The 23385-nt window shown below is 43.0% G+C and overlaps 1 protein-coding gene across 11 annotated transcripts in view; it reads left to right on the top strand.

Moving 5' to 3' along the window:
- Window positions 1-4147: 4147 nt before the first annotated feature.
- Window positions 4148-23385, top strand: part of bptf (bromodomain PHD finger transcription factor) — a 194879-nt gene continuing 175641 nt past the window's right edge. For all 11 annotated transcript variants that reach the window (XM_072483721.1, XM_072483720.1, XM_072483722.1 and 8 more), the window contains exon 1: window positions 4148-4634. In XM_072483721.1, coding sequence (XP_072339822.1) covers window positions 4148-4634 — 487 coding nt within the window. The remainder of the gene's footprint in view (window positions 4635-23385) is intronic.

Genomic DNA, 23385 nt, shown 5'->3' with positions numbered 1-23385 from the left:
TCTCAAGGGTTGATTCACTGCTGAGTGACCCTGCCAAGAAGGACAATTTGAACTTGGGGACACTATTTTATAGTCCCCATGGGCTTCCGCCCCTTTGGGCGAACCCTGTACCTGGTTCCAAGTGATTGGACTACGTTCCGATCACTTGGATCGATTTCTCCAATACTGGAGTTGTTCCCTGATCGCAGGGCAGTCCCTAAATGTCCGTTGGCCTTCCTTTGTCTTGGCTCCTGCTGGCGCCGAGGAGTCTGGCTTGGCCTTATTCACCTGAAGTGTATCAATTGTGCCTGGGAATCGCCCATTACTATGCAGATGGCTGCTGGTTTCAGTGCTGTCTGGTTTTTGCAAGTTCCAATACACAGGATTTCTGCACTTGCTCGATTTTGCCTGTGTTGGCTCAATTTCCCTTTAGTCTTTGCAATTCTCCATTTTAAGTCGGGAAGTGGCCAACCCAGGCGGCTACACTCCCTCCTTGTGATCCCTAACGCGAAGCGTGAAGGATCACATAACTGCGTTGTCTTCATTCCCTGACCCAGCAAGCACCCTTCCATGGCCTTTACACTGACCATAACTATGCAATGAATTTTTTTTACTAACATTCTAAGTGGCGCTATGTCATAAAGGGGCATGCATTACAAAATAAAACAAAACGGTACGTCTAACTGTCCTCAATAAACTACACTCACTAAACATTCAGTCATATTAACTTCCTAACAATACAAAAATAAAAGCAGCATGCACATTTTTCCTGGCTTGGCGGTCAAGCACAGGGTTGTACAATCTTTTCGTCGTAAATGAAACACATTTTTTTTTCATTTACAAAAAGAACGCAAACGAATGTCCTTTATTATAGATCGAGGGGTTCGGGGTCCTGGTGATAACCGAACATAGGGGATCTTATCCTGTATACCGGGGTGCGAGCGCGGTAGGCTCTCCTTCGCCATTCCCGAAAGCGGATAGTCTGCACGGTGTTGCAGAGTATCGCCAATGCTAATAGGGATTCGACTATGTAGGAAAGGGAGTACCCGTTATGAGCTTATCACACCATGATGGTGTGGTGTTGCCTGTTACTGGGCTCTGGGTGCTATGGGGAAGTGAATCATTAACGGCCGGGGGTGGGGGGGGGGGGGGTTGGGGTCAGGGGGTTCACGTTCGCGCGCAACCGAATACACATTATAATGGTGGTGATCAACACGGAGGATGTCCTCATTGTTCTTCTTTCTCTTCTCTTCTTTTCTTTCCTTGGGGCTTCTCGAGTTCTGTGGGATCAAGCATAGTTTCTGTTACTGTCTTGGTTAATATCTCGTCTATTAGTATGTCTGTCCATTAGTGCCAATTCCCCTTTACAATCTGTCACTATGTGTGACGCCCTCATTTAAAAAAAAACCTGAATATTCAGGACAAGACACACTTAACAATACTGAAACAGTGCGAGCCGCCTCCTCTTCCCTTTCACACTTTTGGAAGAGGGCACAGACACATTTCTGTAACCCAGGAAGCTGATCCCAGGGGTGGGACACCCTTGAGGCGGATGCTTGAGGGGGGAAGGTCCTGCTCAGGGATTGTAAAGCAGATGTTTGGTGGGGAGATATTAAAACCAAGCTGCTCCTGATTGACATTCCCATTGGGATGGTCTTGTACAATAAAGGTTTAGGGAGGGGGGGTCCAGATGTGCGCAGCAGCCACACTCTTGCCAACTTGAGAATGTGGTTGGGTCGGATGCAATTGGGGCTTTTCACAGTAACTTCATTTGAAGCCTACTTGTGACAAGAATCGATTTTCATTTCAATTGTTTATTCGCCCGGCCCGGCCGATGAACCTTTAATCCAGGACACAGGGATTTATATATGTTTAATATTCAAAGAGTCCAGGGATTTCCATGCCCCCCCCCCCCCCCCCATGGGGGGGGGGGCGAGAGAGGTTCGGGGAATCAGAAAGGAGCCTATTTTCTGCAGGTCTGCACCCATTGTGAAGTGATAATCTGACAGGGAATGATTCAGGCAACGAAAACAAAGACAAGAGCGGAACTTTATATTTAAAGGCTTTAGCGGAATTTTGTTGCTTTGTTTTGTTTCTCTGGAAGAACCCTTTGTATTGGCTGTCGCGGGGCATATGGGATATCATGAGAATGCTGATTGGCTGTGAACTGCTACCTACAATTTGCAGCACCCCCCCAAAAAAAAGTGGTCCAAATGTATTCCCAACGTCATTCATTTCTTTTAAGGCTCAAATTTGCAACTCGATGAGGGAAATGCTCCACCTTCCGCCCCATCCAATCGCTACCTCCGGTTGGAAACCAGAAAAACGTAACCAATAGCGAAAAAGCGACCAGCCTCTCGCGTTTGTTGCAAAAAAGGACAAGTTTCCGCTTCTTTAGATGTTGGGGCTTTAATGCAAAGTCTTTGTTGTACTGGTGCTGCAAGGTTCAACCTGTCGCATTGTGTAAACAAAAAGTCAAATTGCATTTGGGGGGAAAAGAAGTGAAACATTGCATGGATTTTCTTTTGCAATTTTCTAATTAAGATACATAAGCATTGCTTTTCTTTCGCTGAGTTTTGTTAGTTTTTGTAATATATACATCATTAGTTTCTATTTTGAACTGTACAAGGTTTTGTTGTAGAATTTTGCATTGTTTCCCTTCGCATTTTGATTTAAAAATTTTTTTACAACGACGTCAAAAATATAACTGCATTTTTTGTGATACCAGGTTTTGTAATATAGATATAAATGGCAGGTTTAATTTTGCATTTTACTAGTTAAATATGTAACCTTGCGTCAATAAAAACAAAGTGCTGAACATCTCGGGGGTTCTGGCGGTCAACCGTGGAGACAGTTAAAGTTTTCTGTCGAATATGACTCCTCCACATTTCCATCATTGATAACATCGCGTTGTTTTCTTCCTTTGTAACGAATTCCTGTTAAATACATGTATTGTTTTTGTGGTATTTTATTAGAAATTGCCTATTTTTCTATTGCATTTTTAAAAATTCTGTTAGATATCTATGTCCCATTGTTTTATTTTATTGTATTTTACGAGTTTTTGCTTTTATGTATATATTTTCTAATTTGACTATTTTTTGTTGGATTGTATAAGATAGGAAGCATTGCAATTTTTCAGTTGAAAGTAACTAGTTTTGCATATTTGACATTTCTGTTGTGTGTATATATATATAAAGCATTGCAATTTTGAATTTTACTTGTTTTGCATATAACATTTTTGTTGGATATATGTGAAACTGCATTATTTTCTTTGAACTTTATTGGGTTTGCATAGAGGATAAAATTGCTATTGGATATATATATATATATATAAAATTGCACGCTTTATTAGTGTTGCATATAACATTTTTGTTGGATATATATGGAATCACAGAATAGAAAACATTGCCTTATTTTTTTGTGCTCAACTGGTTTTGCATACAGTAATATAAAATGTCTATTGGATGTGTAAAGCATTGCAATATTTTTTGACTCACTAGTTTTGCATTTCTGTTGGACATTATATATATAGATATAAATAAAGCATTGCGATTTAGAATTTTACTATTTTTGTATATATTTAAAAAAAAAATGTATTGTGCAGAATTGCAGATAGGGACGATTTTAGGTGCGAGCGAGCAATGTCTGCTGGGGGTGGCTTGCGGAGGCCGGGGGTTGCTGCCTTGCTGCTCGTGCCGGGGCCCAGGAGGCGGCGCGCGCGAGGAAGGGGAAAGGGGGGGGGGGGGGGGGGGGGAGAGAGAGGAGAGGCGGCGGTCACGTGACCAGTTGACTGGTTGACAAAAATGGCGGCGATCCCCGAATACAACATGGATGCCGGAAGGTTGGAGTGAAGCAGGAGGCGACGGAGGAGGAGGAAGAGGAGGCGGCAGAGGAGGAGGGGAGGGGGGACGCAGAGGGAGGGAGAGAGCGAGGAAAAGGAAAACAAAACCCCAAATAACAATAATCCGAGTGCTCGAGGCTCGGCGACTCCCTCCCAGCGACTGCGGAAAAGGGAGGCGGGCGGGAGTCTGTGGAAGAAATAATAATAAATCCCAAGCTTTTTAAATTCTCCTTTTGGGGGGGGGGAAGGGGGTTGAGGTGATTAATTTTTTTCGGGGGGGGGGGAGGGGGTTAAAAATAAAGTGAGGCGGGGCGGGGGGGGATCACTATGAGAGGAAGGAGAGGTAGGCCGCCCAAGACGCTCGATGCTTCGCCGGCGGGAGGCGGCGGGGGACCGGCCGGCAGCCTGAGGTACCGTGCCAGCGGGGTCGGCAGAGGCAGAGGGCTGGACCGGCGGCTGAATCACGTCGAAGCTGGCGGCAGAGGGAGCCGGACCCCGCGAGGCGGCAAGGCAGGCAGCCGGGGCAGGGCCAAGGCCGCGGCTCAGCAGCAGCAGCGGCAAGGAGGCGGCCGCTCCCGCAAGCTGGCCGTCAACAAAGTCATCTACGACGACCACGAGAGCGAGGAGGACGACGAGAGCCTGGTGTCCGAGGAGGACGACGAGGAGGACGAGCGGGAGAACGACGAGGAGGACGAGCAGGATTCGGATTATCTCCAGGCCACCGAGGAGGAGGAAGAAGAGGAGGAGGAAGACGATGGTAGTTATTGCACAGAGAGCAGCTTCAGGAGTCACAGCACTTACAGCAGTACTCCAGGTAATGCATTTCAACATTGTCAGCTCCTTCCCGTCCCCTAAAATATTGTTTGATCAAAGCTTCACGCCGTATTTGGTTGTATTGTTTGGCGATCCCACTTTGCCAGGTAATGGCACATGCAAAACTCATCAAACTTCTTTTGTCAGCCTGCATGCAACAGTTGCCATGGCATTTGCCAAAGTGCGACTTAACTGTTGGAAAATTTAATCCGACCTAAACTGTCACGATCATCTGAAGTTGCATTAGTTAGGTGAAGGGGAGTAATTTGTTGTAGTATTGCTGAATAGTCGTGATGTGCTCAGACTGCACTCTGGCCTCTGTAGCTCATCCTGCTCCAGAACCTTGGGTGGGGGGAGAACCTCAATGACCATCTTGACAGTCCAATTGCTTCTGACATAAGAGAAATAACTTTTGAACCTGATACTGGGGTTTTCACCTGAATGGTTTTTATTTTTAAACGAAGCCTGTTTTTTGGTCACAGTTTTAATGAAAAAATGGAAAGAAAGTTGGTGTAAGTTTGAAATGAAATTCTGGAAATGCTCAAAAACTCAAGATGTTGGTAATCCATTTTATTTTACCTGGAAATAAATAAATTGATGTTTAAAATCATACCTTGTGTCAGGACCAAGGTTTTTCCATTGAACGCTAAACCTGACTTTTTTCAGCTAAAATAGAACACAACACTGGGATGATCTTTACTAATTCATACTAGACTTCATAATTTGAAAATGTGTGATTAAAATTGTTTGGAGGGTTAAATAGTCCAGTTCTTTGGAACAGAATTGATAGATTATACAAGATTATTCTCTTGTCAATATTGTCAGAATTAAGGGCAGCACGGTGGCGCAGAGGGTTAGCCCTGCTACCTCATGGCGCTGAGGTCCCAGGTTTGATCCCGGCTCTGGGTCACTGTCTGTGGAGTTTGCACGTTCTCCCCGTGTTTGCGTCGGTTTCGCCCCCACAACCCAAAGATGTGCAGGATAGGTGGATTGGCCACAATAAATGGCCCCTTAATTGGAAAAAATGAATTGGGTACTCTAAATTTATTTTTAAAAATTGTCAGAATTAGATGTTCAGATTCAGTCTGTCACAGGCAGATTTATTTTCAAATGCTTATTAACTAACATGCATAGTTTATGCACTTTATTATTTTGAAAAGGCAAATTAGTTTTGATCCTTAAAGTGAACGTTCAGGCATATTTTCCCAGGATTACGTTTTTTTAAAAGATTTACAAGACAACCTTGTATTGTCGGTAATGTGAAGGGTAAGTCAGGGTACGACTTCCCTTGAGAATCAAACGGACTCTAACTATAAATAGTTTTCTTTGTAACTTATGGAAATAATGGTTGACTGATAAGTTAATATTGACGCAGTTATACGGTTTTTAACGCGGAGCTATATATTTTGATTATGGAGAGCCAATCGTCTTGATATTTTAAATTCACACTTTTTTGGTTGTTTTGTTGACTTGGAAAGTTCTGCTGCCGTCCCGCTGCAGATACCATTTTTGGTTCTGGTTCTTGCCAACACAGATGATGTTGGCTTGATTTTTTTTTCTATGCTTCATTTGCATCCAAGTGGTGTAGAACATTTCTTATATGTTTAATCTTGGGTTAACCTCCTCCCACATTAGTTCAATCACCAAAATGGAGGGTTCTGCCTCCCAAATGTTTCAGTTCATGATTCTCTCTTTGTGATGCTGAAACCCAAATTTATGCTATAATCACCTCCAAATGACTTGTTTAATGCTCCCAGCCTATCCTGCTTCAAGAACAAAGTTAATTCAGAACTCCACCCATGCCGAGGACCCGGGTTTGATCCTGGCCCCGATTCGCTGTCCGTGTGGAGTTTGCACATTCTCCCCAAGTCTGCGTGGGTCTCACAACCCAAAATGATAGGTGGATTAGCCATGGTAAATTGCTCTTTAATTGGATAAGTTATAAAAGAATAAAAATTCAGAACTCAACCCGAGACACCTCTTCAACACCATTTTACAAATCTATGACCAATTTCCTTGCCAAGCGTATCTGTATCCCATCACGTTGAAAATAATTAAGTAGATTTAAAGTCCAATGCCATCGTGGTAACTACATTTGAGTAATCATCTCCAGTTGTATGTCCCAGTTGTAAACTGTATTCCTTTGACATTTCATTGCTACTTTGTCCACACACCTTCTGTCCCACCTTCACTAGCTGTTCTTTCAATCAGTGTCCCTGATATTTGGATCTCTCTCTGTGACATTGTTACCTTTCTTTCCTCCTTTGAAAACCTTTGTCATACAGTACACCCAACCCCTCTTCTCTCCCCCCCGCCCCCCCAAAACCTCCCATTGTTACTCCCCAATCTCAAGTTCAGTGTCATCACTTTTGCACCACAGAATTTTTCTAAGGGAAGTTTTCAATAAAAATACAACAATTTGGATATTGATGACTTTTTTCTCTTTTTATAAATTCAGAGTACCCAATTATTTTTCTTTTCCAATTAAGGGGCAATTTAGCGTGGCCAATCCACCTAACCAGCACATCTTTGGGTTGTGCGGGTGAAACCCACGCAGACACTGGGATAATGTGCAACCTCCACACTGACAGTGACCCAGGGCTGGGATTTGAACCCGGGTCCTCAGCGCCGTAGTCCCAGTGCTAACCACTGTGCCACATGCCGCCCCTTATGACTTGTTTGTTAAAAAAGTAAATTAATATTCCAAATTTCTCTAAAATGTCATGCTCCTTCCCACTCCCAATTAAATTATTGTTTTTTGTGGTTGGAAGAAACTACTGATCAGTTAATATTGTTTGTCTTCCTACCTTATGGAAATGTTAGGAGTTTAAAAGATGTTTTGATAAGAGTTTAAATTATTTAGTCTAGACTGTCTATTTATCAATGATATTTGTGAATTGACATCAATAACAAAACATTCAAAAAACGATTAACTGTTGGATTATTTAAAAAAATCTTTTTAGATTACCCAATTATTTTTATTTTCCAATGAAGGGGCAATTTAGCGTGGCCAATCCACCTAACTTGCACATCTGTGGGTTGTGGGGGTGCAATCCATGCAGACACGGAGAATGCACAAACTCCTCACGGACAGTGACCTAGGGCCAGGATTTGAACCTAGGTCCTCAGTGCCGTAGTCCCAGTGCTAACCACTGTGCCACGTGCCGCCCCAACTGTTGGATTATTTAATGGTCTCAGTGCATGTCCGGGGTGTTTATAAATGGGTAGCAAGTTGATTAATATCAAGTTTTCTTTTGAAAAGGACATGGGAACAAGAGTAGGATATTTAGCCTCCTGTGCCTGTTTTGCCATTCAATAAAATCATGGCTAATTTGTGACCCGATTCCACAAATCTATGGTGTAGCGAAACAACATCCTGACAAGCCAACTGCTCAGTCATTCGATCTGGCAATGGATTTGCAAAACACTGGTGAAGAGGTGTCTTGGGTTGAGTTGTGAATTAGCTGGAGTTCCTGAAACCGGGCATGTCAGGCGGGGGGTGGGGGGGTGGGGAGCATTAAACAAGTGATTCTGGAGCTCATTATTACATGGATTTATGTTGCTGCATCATGAAGAGATCAGCACGAAAAGTTGGACAACATTCTGGAGGTGGAACCCTCCATTTTGGTGACTGACTGAATGTGGAAGGAAGTTAACATAGAATTAAACATAACAGAAATGTTGTACACCATATGGATGCACATGAAGCGCGGAAAAGAAAAAAGTCAAAAGTACTGAAGGCAGCATCCATCATCTGTGTGCATAACATTTTTCTTTTAATAGTTAGATTGTGGCACAGTTAAAATGGCATGGTCATAAAATAGTACAGCACCAAAGGCGGCCATTTGGCATATAGAATCTCTGCTAATTTTTGAGATCAGTCCTGTTAGATCCACTATTTATAATATTGTCTCTCTCTTCCCTCCATGCGTTTTTTCCTCCTTCAAATATATATCCAATTTGATGGCTTTTATTAAATTTGTACATACCAGGGCAGCACAGTGGTTAGCATTGCTGCCTCACGGCGCCGAGGTCCCTGGTTCAATCCTGGCTCTGGGACATTGCCCGTGTGGAGTTTGCATATTCTCCCCGTGATTGCGTGGGTTTCGCCCCCACAACCCAAAGCTGGGCAAGCTAGGTGGATTGGCCACGCTAAATTGCCCCTCAATTGGAAAAAATGAATTGGATGCTCTAAATTTATTATTTAAAAAAAAATTGTACATGCCAGCCAATGGGATAGTCCATTACTAGTTGTGTTAAAATAAGATTTTACTCACATTGCTGTTAGTTCAGAACCTGAAATCAGTGCCTCTAGTTATTGATCCATCATCTGCACTACCCTCTACGAACGGGTAGCGGGCATCCTGAAGGGCAAACAGGCAGAGGTCGTTGTACATGTTGGTACTAACGACATAGGCAGGAAGGACGAGGTCCTGCAGCAGGAGTTCAGGGAGCTAGGCAGAAAGTTAAAAGACAGGACCTCTAGGGTTGTAATCTCGGGATTACTCCCTGTGCCACATGCCAGTGAGGCTAGAAATAGGGAGATAGAGCAGCTAAACATGTGGCTAAACAGCTGGTGTAGGAGGGAGGGTTTCCATTATCTGGACCACTGGGAGCTCTTCCGGGGCAGGTGTGACCTGTATGAGAAGGATGGGTTGCATCTAAACTGGAGAGGCATAAATATCTTGGCCGAGAGGTTTGCTAGTGTCACACGGGAAGGTTTAAACTAGTATGGCAGGGGGGTGAGCACCGGAGCAATAGGTCAGAAGGTGAAAGCATTGAGGGAGAACTAGGGAATGGCGCCAGTAGGCTCTGAGGCAAAGCAGACAGGGAGAAGTTGCTGAACACAACGGGTCTGGTGGCCTGAAGTGCATATGTTTTAATGCAAGAAGTATTACGTGTAAGGCAGATGAACTTATTAGTACTTGGAACTATGATGTTGCTGCCATTACAGAGACCTGTTTGAGGGAAGGACAGGATTGGCAGCTAAACGTTCCAGGATTTAGATGTTTCAGGCGGGATAGAGGGGGATGTAAAAGGGGTGGCCGAGTTGCGGTACTGGTTAGGGAGAATATCACAGCTGTACTACGGGAGGACACCTCAGAGCGCAGTAAGGATATATGGGTAGAGATCAAGAATAAGAAGGGTGCAGTCACAATGTTGTTGGGGGTTTACTACAGGCCTCCCAACAGCCAGCGGGAGATAGAGGAGCAGATAGGTAGACAGATTTTGGAAAAGAGTAAAAACAACAGGGTTGTTGTGATGGGAGACTTCAACTTCCCCAATATTGACTGGGACTCACTTAGTGCCAGGGGCTTAGACGGGGCAGAGTTTGTAAGGAGCATCCAGGAGGGCTTCTTAAAACAATATGTAGACAGTCCAACTAGGGAAGGGGCTGCACTGGACCTGGTATTGGGGAATGAGCCCGGTCAGGTGGTAGAAGCTTCAGTAGGGGAGCATTTCAGGAACAGTGACCACAATTCAGTAAGTTTTAAAGTGCTGGTGGACAAGGATAAGAGTGGTCCTAGGGTGAATGTGCTAAACTGGGGGAAGGCTAATTATAGCAATATTAGGCGGGAACTGAAGAACCTAGATTGGGGGCAGATGTTTGAGGGGAACTCAACATCTGACACGTGGGAGGCTTTCAAGTGTCAGTTGAAAGGAATTCAGGACCGGCATGTTCCTGTGAGGAAGAAGGATAAATACGGCAAATTTTGGGAACCTTGGATAACGAGAGATATTGTAGGCCTCGTCAAAAAGGAAAAGGAGGCATTTGTCAGGGCTAAAAGGCTGGGAACAGACGAAGCCTGCGTGGAATATAAAGAAAGTAGGAAGGAACTTAAGCAAGGAGTCAGGAGGGCTAGAAGGGGTCACAAAAAGTCATTGGCAAATAGGGTTAAGGAAAATCCCAAGGCTTTTTACACGTACATAAAAAGCAAGAGGGTAGCCAGGCAAAGGGTTGGCCCACTGAAGGATAGGCAAGGGAATCTATGTGTGGAGCCAGAGGAAATGGGCGAGGTACTAAATGAATACTTTGCATCAGTATTCACCAAAGAGAAGGAATTGGTAGATGTTGAGTCTGGAGAAGGGTGTGTAGATAGCCTGGATCTCATTGAGATCCAAAAAGACGAGGTGTTGGGTGGGCGTCTTGAAAAATATTACGGTAAATAAGTCCCTAGGGCCTGATGGGATCTACCCCAGAATACTGAAGGAGGCTAGAGAGGAAGTTGCTGAGACCTTGACAGAAATCTTTGGATCCTCACTGTCTTCAGGTGATGTCCCAGAGGACTGGAGAATAGCCAATGTTGTTTGTTTGTTTAAGAAGGGTAGCAAGGATAATCCAGGGAACTACAGGCCGGTGAGCCTTACGTCAGTGGTAGGGAAATTACTGGAGAGAATTCTTCGAGACAGGATCTACTCCCATTTGGAAGCAAATGGACGTATTAGTGAGAGGCAGCATGGTTTTGTGAAGGGGAGGTCGTGTCTCACTAACTTGATAGAGTTTTTCGACGAGGTCACAAAGATGATTGATGCAGGTAGGACAGTGGATGTTGTCCATATGGACTTCAGTAAGGCCTTTGACAAGGTCCCTCATGGTTGACTGGTACAAAAGGTGAAGTCACACGGGATCAGGGGTGAGCTGGCAAGATGGATACAGAACTGGCAAGGTCATAGAAGGCAGAGAGTAGCAATGGAAAGGTGCTTTTCTAATTGGAGGGCTGTGACTAGTGGTGTTCCGCAGGGATCAGTGCTGGGACCTTTGCTGTTCGTAGTATATATAAATGATTTGGAGGAAAATGTAACTGGTCTGACTAGTAAGTTTGCAGACGACACAAAGGTTGGTGGAATTGCGGATAGCGATGAGGACTGTCAGAGGATACAGCAGGATTTAGATCGTTTGGAGACTTGGGCGGAGAGATGGCAGATGGAGTTTAATCCGGACAAATGTGAGGTAATGCATTTTGGAAGGTCTAATGCAGGTAGGGAATATACAGTGAATGGTAGAACCCTCAAGAGTATTGAAAGTCAGAGAGATCTAGGTGTACAGGTCCACAGGTCACTGAAAGGGGCAACACAGGTGGCGAAGGTAGTCAAGAAGGCATACGGCATGCTTGCCTTCTTTGGCCGGGGCATTGAGTATAAGAATTGGCAAGTCATGTTTCAGCTGTATAGAACCTTAGTTAGGCCACACTTGGAGTATAGTGTTCAATTCTGGTTGCCACACTACCAGAAGGATGTGGAGACTTTAGAGAGGGTGTAGAAGAGATTTACCTGGATGTTGCCTGGTATGGAGGGCATTAGTTATGAGGAGCAGTTGAATGAACTCTGTTTGTTCTCACTGGAACGACAGAGGTTGAGGGGCGACTAGATTTCATAGAAGTTACAGTGCAGAAGGAGGCCATTCGGCCCATCAGGTCTGCACCGGCCCTTGGAAAAGGCACTCTACCTAAGCCCACACTTCCACAACCCAGTAACTCTACCTATCCCTTTTGGAACACTAAGGGCAATGTAGCATGGTCAATCCACCTAACCGCGGGGAGAACGTGCAGACTCCGCACAGTGACCCAGGCGGGAATCGAACCTGGGACCCTGGTGCTGTCAACAGTGCTAGCTACTGTGCCGCCCATGATCACAGATGGTAGCCATAATGAGGAGTGACAAATACACACAGATTTTCACTGCAAATAGAGGTCTACAAAATTATGAAGGGCATAGACAGAGTGGATAGTCAGAGGCTTTCCCCCAGGGTAGAGGGGTCAATTACTAAGGGGCATAGGTTTAAGGTGCGAGGGGCAAGGTTTAGAGTAGATGTACGAGGCAAGTTTTTTTACACAGAGGGTAGTGGGTGCCTGGAACTCGCTACCAGAGGAGGTGGTGGAAGCAGGGACGATAGTGACATTTAAGGGGTATCTTGACAAATACATGAATAGGATGGGAATAGAGGAATACAGACCCAGGAAGTGTAGAAGATTGTAGTTTAGTCGGGCAGCATGGTCGGCACGGGCTTGGAGGGCCGAAGGGCCTGTTCCTGTGCTGTACTTTTCTTTGTTCTTTGTATCTATTCAAAATTGTTTCTTTTTTTAGTCTATTTAAATCTTTCATGATGTTAAATACCCCTCAAATCTCCTCTAGACAGGCATTCACTGTTCTAAGGAGAACCCCAGCCTCTGCAGTTTATTCATGCGACTATAATCCCTCATTCCTGGAACCATTCCAGAAAATCTCTTCTGTACCTTCTCCAAAGCCTTCACGTCATTTCTAAAATGTGATCCCCAGAGTAGGGCACAATACTCCAGCAGGGGGCTAAGGTAGAGTTTAAAAAAAATATTTTTAGCATATTTTCCCTCCATTTGTACTAATTATAAAGCCAAGGATCCCATATGCTTTAACTGCTTTGCTGAATTGTCGTGCCACTTCAAAAGATTTGTACACAAACACCCAATGTGATGTTTCTTCTGCAATCGGCTGTTTGAGTTAGATAATTTGGATGTGCCAGGGATTAAGCTTGGCACCTTCCTGATCCCTATCGGTTCGTATTGCATCTACTGGTTTCTGTCATCCCACTCCAACTGGAGTGCACTGCAGTGTGATTGTGAGAAGTACATCAATGTTTCCTTTTAAAATTTCATCCTGTGATAGATTAAGTAAACTGTCCAAAAATATTAATTGAATCTGCAGTCCCACAGCATCCCCTCAAAAAAACGCTTCCTAACTTTTACCGTCAACTATATATCAACCAAATCCTCTCCCTCTCAGAATTCTAGCTGTATTCGGCTAAATCTTGTAATGTACTCACTAAGTAAGTTGTAGTCCAAGAACTCCGCAGACTTGCTGCACAATTTATCATTCAATTCCTAATTTGTAAATATTGCACATTATATAAATACAATTTTTTTAAGGAAGTGGCGCAAGATACAAGTTCTCAACCATTTTCTCGACGTTGTAACTTGTGTTACAGCTGTAAAAGTTTTTTTTTCTAGATTTTAGAGTACCCAATTCATTTTTTCCAATTAAGGGGCAATTTAGCGTGGCCAATCCACCTAGCTTGCACATTTTTGGGTCGTGGGGGCGAAACCCACGCAAACACGGGGAGAATGTGCAAACTCCACACGGACAGTGACCCAGAGCGGGATTGAACCTGGGATCCCGGCGCCATGAGGCCACAGTGCTAACCCACTGCGCCACCGTGCTGCCCTACAGCTGTAAAAGTTGAAATGGTGGAAGTGAGAAGAGAATAGGAGGACAACAGACTGCTCTTGTGCGCCTTATTCATGGGCAATGTTGACTTGTCCACTGAATGATGATTTGGTGGGTGCAGGTGTTAGAATTGTAAATCTCTCACGGCGCCGAGGTCCCAGGTTCGATCCCGGCTCTGGGTCACTGTCCGTGTGGAGTTTGCACATTATTCCGTGTTTGCGTGGGTTTTTGCCCCCCACAACCCAAAGGATGTGCAGGGTAGGTGGATTGGCCATGCTAAATTGCCCCGTAATTGGAAAAAAAATGAATTGGGTATTCTACATTTAAAAAAAAAAAGAATTGTAAATCTGATTGAAAAATGTGAAAATGGGTTGGATGGAAATGAGTCAAGGTGACCTGTCACTTGCCGGTCGACATATATTATGTCCTGAGTTAACCTCATTTTGGTTATTGTAACAAAATCCTTGGGAGTGCAACTAAGATTAGATTACCTAAATTTATTCTTTGCCAGATAAGGAACACATTTGTGATTGACTAGTGTCATAATTTTGTAGACCTCTATTTGCAGTGAAAATCTTTGTGTATTTGTCACTCCTCATTATGGCTACCATCTTTGATCATGGGCGGCACAGGAGCACAGTGGTTAGTTACCATAGAGAACAAAAGTTTATTTTTTTTAAAGTAGTTTAATTTTGGGGACTAAAATCCTCCTTTTCAAAGGTTCTTGTTCTCATGCCAGATATGCAGTGAATTCATGGTCCCGATTTTTAAAGTGACCAATTGGGCAGTATAATTGCAGGAAGAGAATGTCTTTTCCTTGTACCGTATCTGGACCCATTTTTAATCTATTTATTTATTTTTTGCCCATATTTTATTTTTTGCCAATGGCCTGTCAATTTTGCTGCTGCAACCCTAAGCAGAATTTTTTTTAAAGTAAACATTTTATTGAGTTTTTTTTGGTTTTACAACAACAACAAAATAAACAATGTACATGAATTTATATAAACATAGTGCAAACGTCGTCTTCCTAATAGGTCCCACCTTTATTAACCCCATACTCTTAAGCTAAACTAACTCCTCCGCCCCCTTCTGCTGACGATTAATTTTCTGCAAAGAAGTCGATGAACGGTTGCCAGCTCCGGGCGAATCCTAACATTGACCCTCTCAAGGCGAACTTGATTTTCTTCAAACCGAGAAAGCTAGCCATGTCAGATAGTCAGGTCTCCGACTTCGGGGGCTTTTGAGTCCCTCCAAGCTAATAATATCCGTCTCCGGGCTACCAGGGAAGCAAATGCCAGAACGTCTGCCTCTTTCTCCTACTGGATTCCCGGATTTTCCGCCACCCTGAAAATCGCCACCTCCGGACTCTGTGCCTCCCTTGTTTTTAACACCGTGGACATGACATCTGCAAACCCCTGCCAGTATCCCCTAAGCTTTGGAAGTGTCCAGAACACGTGGACATGATTCACTGGCCCTCCCGCACACTTTGCACACCTATCTTCTACCCCAAACATCCAGGCCACTGTCATGTGAGTCCGGTGAATGACCTTGAATTGGAAGGTTGAAACCTGCCTATGTAGGAGGTCCCGCACCTGCACGTACCTGAATTTGTTTCCCCTCGCCAATCCAAATTTCTCCTCCAGCTCCCTCAAGCTAGGAAAGCTCCCCTCCAAACATATACCCCATCCTCTCAATCCCTGCTCTCTGCCATCTCCAAAATTCCCCATCCATCCTTCCCGGGGCAAATTGGTGATTATTGCAGATTGGAGACCAAACCGATGCTCCCTCTGCTCCCACATGTCTCCTCCATTGCCCCCAGACTCTCAGGGCCGCCACCACCACCACGGGGCTGGTGGAGTACCGTGCCGGTGGGCAAAAAGTTGAGTACTGAAACAGAATCTTGGACCATTATCCGATGTTGCTAATAATCTTGGTATGAGCACAGGTCTGCGATAAGCATACTCAAGTTTGTGAATTCAAAAACATGGAAACTCTGGTACTGTTCATTGTGCAAATGTTTACAAATATGAGCAAGAGTAGTTCTAGGTGGTGTATGGAAGTTTTAATGACGTTTACATTCAAGAGCTGTTCCTTGTACCAATATATCACACCTCTGTATGGACCTTGAATCACTTGTCCAAGTCTGCAATGGCCTGGAATATTCAACGTTCCACTCACCAGTCAGAGTTGACTTTGGGTTGGCGATCACCAATGATATTAGAAGTTTTGCTTCTGATTATTCTCTGCAAATTTGACCTTTTCAACACTAAACTTTGGAGGCTGGTTTAGCACACTGGGCTAAATCGCTGGCTTTTAAAGCAGACCAAGGCAGGCCAGCAGCACGGTTCAATTCCCGTACCAGCCTCCCCGAACAGGCGCCGGAATGTGGCGACTAGGGGCTTTTCACAGTAACTTCATTGAAGCATACTTGTGACAATAAGCGATTTTCATTTCATTTCATTCAAATGGGCTGGACACATTTCATTGTTGTTTCAGCAATTCTGGCAACAAATCTACACAAAGCAAGATGCTGCAAACAGCAGTTTAAAATAACTGACTAGTTAATCTATTGTGATAGATTCAACATATTTTTTAGAGTACCCAATTATTTTGTTTCAATTAAGGGCAATTTAGCATGGCTGATCTACCTATCCTGCAGTCTTTTTGAGGGGTTTGTGGGAGTGAGACCCACACAGACACGGGCTGACCGATCCTGGATCCGTCCTTGTTGTGATGATAATTGAGGAATAAGTGTTGGCAAGGACATTGAGGGAATTCCCTAGATTTGGAAAAGAGCCTATGGGACTATTTGCACCTGAACAGATAACAGGAATTTAAACTTATCATCTCATCTGAAAGACGTCACTTACTTCAATGAAGGCTTCCTTGGTACTGCGCTGAAGGCTCTGTCCTAACTGTACTCCGTTTTGCTCCAGCACCTGTGATGCCCTTGCTTTTGAGAGAGCCACATATACTGTTGATGAGTCATTTTTAAGTGTCTGAATTGCACCATCTGTAAATTCACATTAATTGGTGACATTTTTGTCAGCTATAAATAAAGCTGAATTAAAGTGGGGAAGACATTTACGGTCCTCCACAGCATTGCCATTTGTTTTGTGAGCAAAGGTAAGGAACCCATCTAACTGATCATATTTCCAAGCAACATGAGGGTAGTGCAATCACTAAATCAAACCAGAAGATGACATATACAACGGCAATCACCTGGATTGAGGATGTGCTTCCCAGATTGTTTTGTTGAGGGTGTGATTTTTAACAGAAAAAGTTCTTGTATCAGCAGCTGGCTCGCCATGTGACCTGTTCTCAGCCTCAGGGTGGCAAGGTAGCACAGAGGTTAGCACTGTTGCTTCACTGCTCCAGGGACCGAGGTTCGATTCGCGGCTTGGGGCACTGCCTTTGCGGAGTCTGCACATTCTCCCTGTGTTGGCATGGGTTTCCTCCGGGTGCTCCGGTTTCCTCCCACAAGTCCCGAAAGACGTGCTTGTTAAGTGAATTGGACATTCTCTATTCTCCTTCTGTGTACCTGAACAGGTGCCGGAGTGTGGTGACTAGGGGATTTTCACAGTAACTTCATTGCAGTGTTAATGTAAGCCTACTTATGACAATAATAAAGATTATTATTCTGCTTGTAGCTTTGGAAGCCAGTCAGTAGCAGGTTTAAAATCCTGAACATATCCAACACGTGTTTCTTTTGTATTGTAGAATTGTGATTTTTCATCCAGTTTGTAGATATCAGCTTTGAATAGTACTGATTAGTGGGTGCCAAATGCTATAATTGCAACTGTAATTCATGACCTCAGGATGTCTCAAGTCATTTACAGTCTTAATTGTAGTCACTATTGTAGTGAAGGAAAATGCAACAACCAATTTGCTCACCTTGGGTTCCCATATACAGCACTGATGATGGTAATTTATCTGTTCTAATAATGATTGACGAGAAATATTGACCTGACATTTGGAATTCCCTTGTTTTTGATTTGTGGCTCTGGATCCTTTATAGCCACCTGGGAGGGAAAACGGGGCCCGATATTAACATCTCATCCAAATGCCAACACTGAAGTGGTGTCCTGGATTATATGTTCAAATTTCTGCAGCAGGGCTTGAACATGCAGCTTTCTGATTCGGGTGAGAGTGAGTACTACCACTGACCCAAGACTGATCACTTCTCAGAAATTATGCCTTCTTGATAGTAGGTGAGAATTACAGAAGACTAAGCATGACATAATATTCACTTTGCCATTGACAAATGCAAGTACCCACTTCATTTTTTCCAGTTAAGGGGCGATTTAGCGTGGCCAATCCACATACCCTGCACATCTTTGGGTTGTGGGGGCGAAACCCACGCAAACACGGGGAGAATGTGCAAACTCCACATGGACAGTGACCCAGAACTGGGATCGAACCTGAGATCTCGGCGCCGTGAGGCAGCAATGCTAACCACTTCACCACCGTGCTGTCCCTATTGACAAATTGCGTGGTTAATTTGAAACAAATAAATATTTTGAAGACTCATTCAAGTGAAATCTGTAAATAATGCATTACTTGGACATTGATTTTGTAAGAATCTTTGTTTCTGATATACCCCATCCATCCTGATCTGGAACGATCAAGTACAAGTTTAGTAGTTAGGGGAGCACGGTGGCGCAGTGGTTAGCACTGCTGCATCACGGTGCCGAGGACCCGGGTTCGATCCCGGGCCACTGTCCGTGTGGAGTTTGCACATTCCTCCCCGTGTCTGTGTGCACTGCATGGAGCAATACATCAGTATGTTAACTTTCTGGCGTAAAGTTTAATGAACTGGGTGTGACTTGTTGGTAGATTAATATAAAGCTGTTAATATAATTTTTTATCAACCTTTATTGTCACCTGTAGGCACACATTAACACTGTAATGAAGTTACTGTGAAAATCCCCTAGTCGCCACATTTCGGCGTCTGTTCAGGTGCACAGAGGGAGCATTCAGAATGTCCAAATTACCTAACAGCACGCCTTTCGGGACTTGTGGGAGGAAACCGGAGCACCCGGAGGTAACCCATGCAGATACCGGGAGAATGTGCAGACTCTGCACAGATAGTGACCCAGGCTGGGAATCGAACCTGGGACCCTGGCGTTTGAAGCAACAGTGTTAATCACTGTGCTACCGTGAAATTATGTAGGTCGATTTGGGTTTAGTACCTTGGTTGATGGCATTAAATGTAGGAAAAGTAAGGGCAGCACGCGGCGCAGTGGTTAGCACTTGGATTGCAGCGCTGAGGACCCGGGTTCGAATCCCAGCCCTGGGTCACTGTCTGTGTGAAGTTTGCACATTCTCCCTGTGTCTGCATGGGTTTCGCCCCCACAACCCAAAGATATGCGGGGTAGGTGGATTGGCCACGCTAAATTGCCCTTTTAATAGGAAAAAATGAATTGGCTACTCTAAATTTATAGTTAAAAAAATATAGAAAAAGCAAAGTGCTGCTTCAGGTAGTGGTAGGAAATAATATTTTAATTTTGGTCTTTGGTGAATCGTTGTCTCGATTGGACTGGACAGGGTCTAGTTTGCTTAAAAAAAATAGTTGCCTGTCTGTATTGGAAGAGAATTTGGAAACCGAGTTATTAATGCTGTTTTGCTGGTCATAATGGCTTCCCGAGTGGTATTAGTTGATGCCAAGGAGTTGGTCATGCTGGTTGGCTGTGAAGTGGTGCATAGCATGATCACAAAACAGAAGGGAATTGTACTACATGATTTAATACACCCTGGCCTGATTCTGTGCTGTGTGTATATATAATTAAGCATATACAAATTATAATAAAGTAAGTACATCCATTTAAAATGAGTTTAAAAAAAAAAAAAAAAAAATCTCATTAACAAAAAATGTATACATGCTCACAGTGGCCAATAAGTTTGGTATATCACGGGTGAAGGGTAACAGTATTTCTCTCTTGCTGCTGCCATGAATTTCAGACTCGTGAAAAACTGTAAATCAGTGCTACCTACCATGCTACAGCCGCAGTGGAGGCCCATAGTGAGATCGGTGTCCGGAACTACCTCCTTCAATCATATTGACCTTTCCTGGCAGGTCAAAATGCAAAAGCAGAAAATTAGTGCAGATTTTTCTTTTGTTTGACTGCTCCACAGTCCAGACTGCATGAGGCCATGATGTTGAGATACATTAAACTAGAATGATCCCCAACTCCAACCTCCAAAAAAAAGCACCCAATACTGATTGCATAGGTGTAAATGATTTCCCTTCATACATTGCTACTCTTAACAAATCAACATACACTGTGAGAATGAATGGATTTATGCTGCAGTCTTGTGGTCAGTAAGAACCTTTGGTTGCATTTACACCCAACTAATTTCACAAGATTTTTTTTACATTAGACAGGGGTCAAAACCGGTGCTGAATTTCACCTGGGAGTACCAGATGACGAGAAATTGTGTTGGCCAATTGTTATCCAGTCCCAATGTTTTTTTTTACTTCTTGGAGCAATTGTAACAATGGTATCAGTTAAAAATCCAAAATACTACAATTTCACCAGAACATTTTGAATTGCATTCATAGCTTCTTTGAAGCTTTGGTACAAATCAGTGTGGGAAATCTCAGCAGTTGATATTTGTCTCTTGCGCATTTGAAGCCATTGATAGTCAAGTACAATTCTACAGTTTTAGTAGCTGTCTAATAATTTGAACAAATGACCATTCTTCATGTATGAACCACATTGTGTAAGGCCTTGGTGGCTGCACATTGTGCCCAGTCCTGTTGTCCAGCATCCCCTCACAGTTTTCAACAACAATCGTTGGGAGGGGGAAAACTGCTTTTCCTTCCACCCACCCACCCTCTTGGGGTGCTGAGGTCAGTTGTGCTATTTGTGACAGACAACTTGGTGATGCAACTTTTCTGTTTTTTATCGGCTAGTATTTGACCACACAATGCATTTCAACATTAGATGTTTTGTTTCTTGTTGAAGGAACCATTATGAATGAAAAGTGGTAGCTGCTCAAAATGACGTTCTGCTATCTCATTATTTTTCATTTGAAAACTAGGGAAACGTGATTTCATAGAATCTACAAAACGGATTAGTGATAGGTTCTTCCCAGATAGAAGCACAGATACTTGAAACATCAGTGTACTTTGAGACATTCTCAGCAATGTGAATAATTTTTAAATATAACATCGTAGAATAATTATTATAACCACTTTCTTACAAATATTTTGGACTTAATTTTCTTTGAACAGGACTAGCTGGAAAATAGTATTGAGCCTGCTAGAGTGAGATCACAAAATTAATGTGCAGATTTTAAACGTCAGATTTACACAAGTACTTTGGGTGGTTAAGTGATATTTGAGAACATTCGCACACCAGTTTGCTACCGTCCCCCATTGACATTGGTTGGGCTTGCTGTTTAAAGACATTAAAAAAACGTGCATTCATAATTTTTTGTAGGAACTTTAAAAATAATGTCAGTCTGGTGAAGAATTCAATGCAACACTTATTAATGAACACTCCAAGACAGAAAATGCTGGAAATACTCAGCATGTCAGGCAGCATCTGCGGAGAGAAGGAAACCGTTTTAGGTCCATGATGGCTCTTCATCAGAACTCTCAAAGCTCACAGACCTGAGGCATTGACGCATTGACTCTCTTTCTCTGCACATGCTGCCATATCTGATCCAGCATTTCTTAATATTGCCAACTAAGGTTTCCAACTAATGGGAATATTCTGTGATTCTTTTGTGTAGCTCAAACTCAAATTTTGAAATTAGTTGTCAGACAAAGGTCTATGTTTGACAAGTTCAAGACATACACATTTTAGTTTCTGTAAAGTAAACCTACAAGATTTAGAACACTGGTTTGTGCTGCCTGAACACTGTACATACTTTGTATTCCCACGCTTGTTAATGTCCTTGTATAGTTTCTTTGCTTAAAATATATGGAAAAACTGTATTTAGTAGAAGGAATAGAATATTGTTTGGTCAACTGAATAGAGTACTGAAGAAAAGCTAGTGAAGAATTTGATGAATAATGAAGTCCAGTTTCTAGAGTGTTTTGATACTTATGAAGTGGAGTTGGAAATGCTGCATGAAGAATGCAATACCTATGTAACCCATGAAGAGACCAGGCTTGAATACACTTAAGATAGCATATGGAAAGTGCCATTTGTGCACCCTTTTGGCAAAATTCCAGAACCATTAAGATGCCACCTGCAGGGCTGACTATGGTTATTAATGATCCTTGTAGTGCAGAAATACTGTCATCTGAAGGGAATGGCACTGATCAAAATATTCTTCGGTATTATGTGATCTGAAAATAGGAACCTTTTTAGGGACAGAGGTGGTCTGTTAAATAATGTAAATTCCAGTGAGCTACTGTGGCCCTGTAGAGGAAGGGAAATATGGGGAGTGCTCTTAACCGTTTACCTACCCAATTTATTTAGGGTATATTTCCCCATCAGGATTTTTAACGCTCAGTTGAAATTTGACGATTTCTGCCTACTTATTGCACTGTATTTATATTAATTGCAGTAATTTCAGCCTGGCAGCTTCTGGACTGGGTAAATATGTTCCTGGCTATCTACGCTGTTAAAACCACAACCATTTTGAGCAAGCTTGATTGCATACCTTGATATTTTATGCATCAGTTGAAAAAATCTTACCCATGTTAGCCGTTTTAGTTGCTGTGATATGAAGAGTCTAAAGTTCTTGTTCCTTTTCGCCAAACGCCATTTATTTCACTTCCACAGCCTCTGCACAAAACTCTTAACAACACACCACCTGACAGAGGCCACCTGAAGCCCCTTTACATATCAGTGTCAATTAATGGATACTTAACATAAATGAGACAACTAATTGCAATGTCTCTTAACCCATTACTTAACACCCCATATGTAAAAAATTGAGGTAGGATAGTTATCCCCCTCCCCATTCTCCCCATACCTTATTGCAGCTTTAAGATGTTGGTGTGTTGGGGTATGATGCCACATGCTAGATGGGACTCAAATGTGAATGTAGATCAGTTGTAACAGAGCAGATATCAAAACTGTTATTACAGTAGTTGTATGCTGCCATGTTGTCAATTTGTAATTGGGTTGTGATAGCGGGGGCGCTCATTTTAATGCATTTTATGCACTCCACTGTGACTGATTGCAATTGAATTGGTTCAAAGAAAGTTACTTTTCCATCTAATTTTAAAATTGGTTAAGAGACGGGTGTTTCTTTGACATTGACGACCATGTCTACTGGTAACCTGTCATTGATTTCAGTATATGGAATTGCTGCATGCTATTAAATTGCTGTTCCGAGCTAAAATTTGCAATTTTGTCATTTTTGTTGCTGGTCTTTCACATCTGATTTCCTTACTGTTAACTTGCTGATTGGAAATGTGTGAAGGGTGGGTTTGCATTAAGTGACACAAACACTTTAAATTAAGCAAAGTATACGTGGTCTACCTTTTTTGAAGAAAGAGGTTACTTGGCCAAATAATCATGCCAGTTATGCTGTCAAAAGTGTGTTTTTATGGTAACCGCAAATAACCAACTCCTAGATTTGCACATTGC

Source organism: Scyliorhinus torazame, chromosome 18 (assembly GCF_047496885.1).
Source record: "Scyliorhinus torazame isolate Kashiwa2021f chromosome 18, sScyTor2.1, whole genome shotgun sequence".
Classification (NCBI taxonomy): Eukaryota; Metazoa; Chordata; class Chondrichthyes; order Carcharhiniformes; family Scyliorhinidae; genus Scyliorhinus; species Scyliorhinus torazame.
This window is presented reverse-complemented; position numbering and strand designations above follow the sequence as displayed.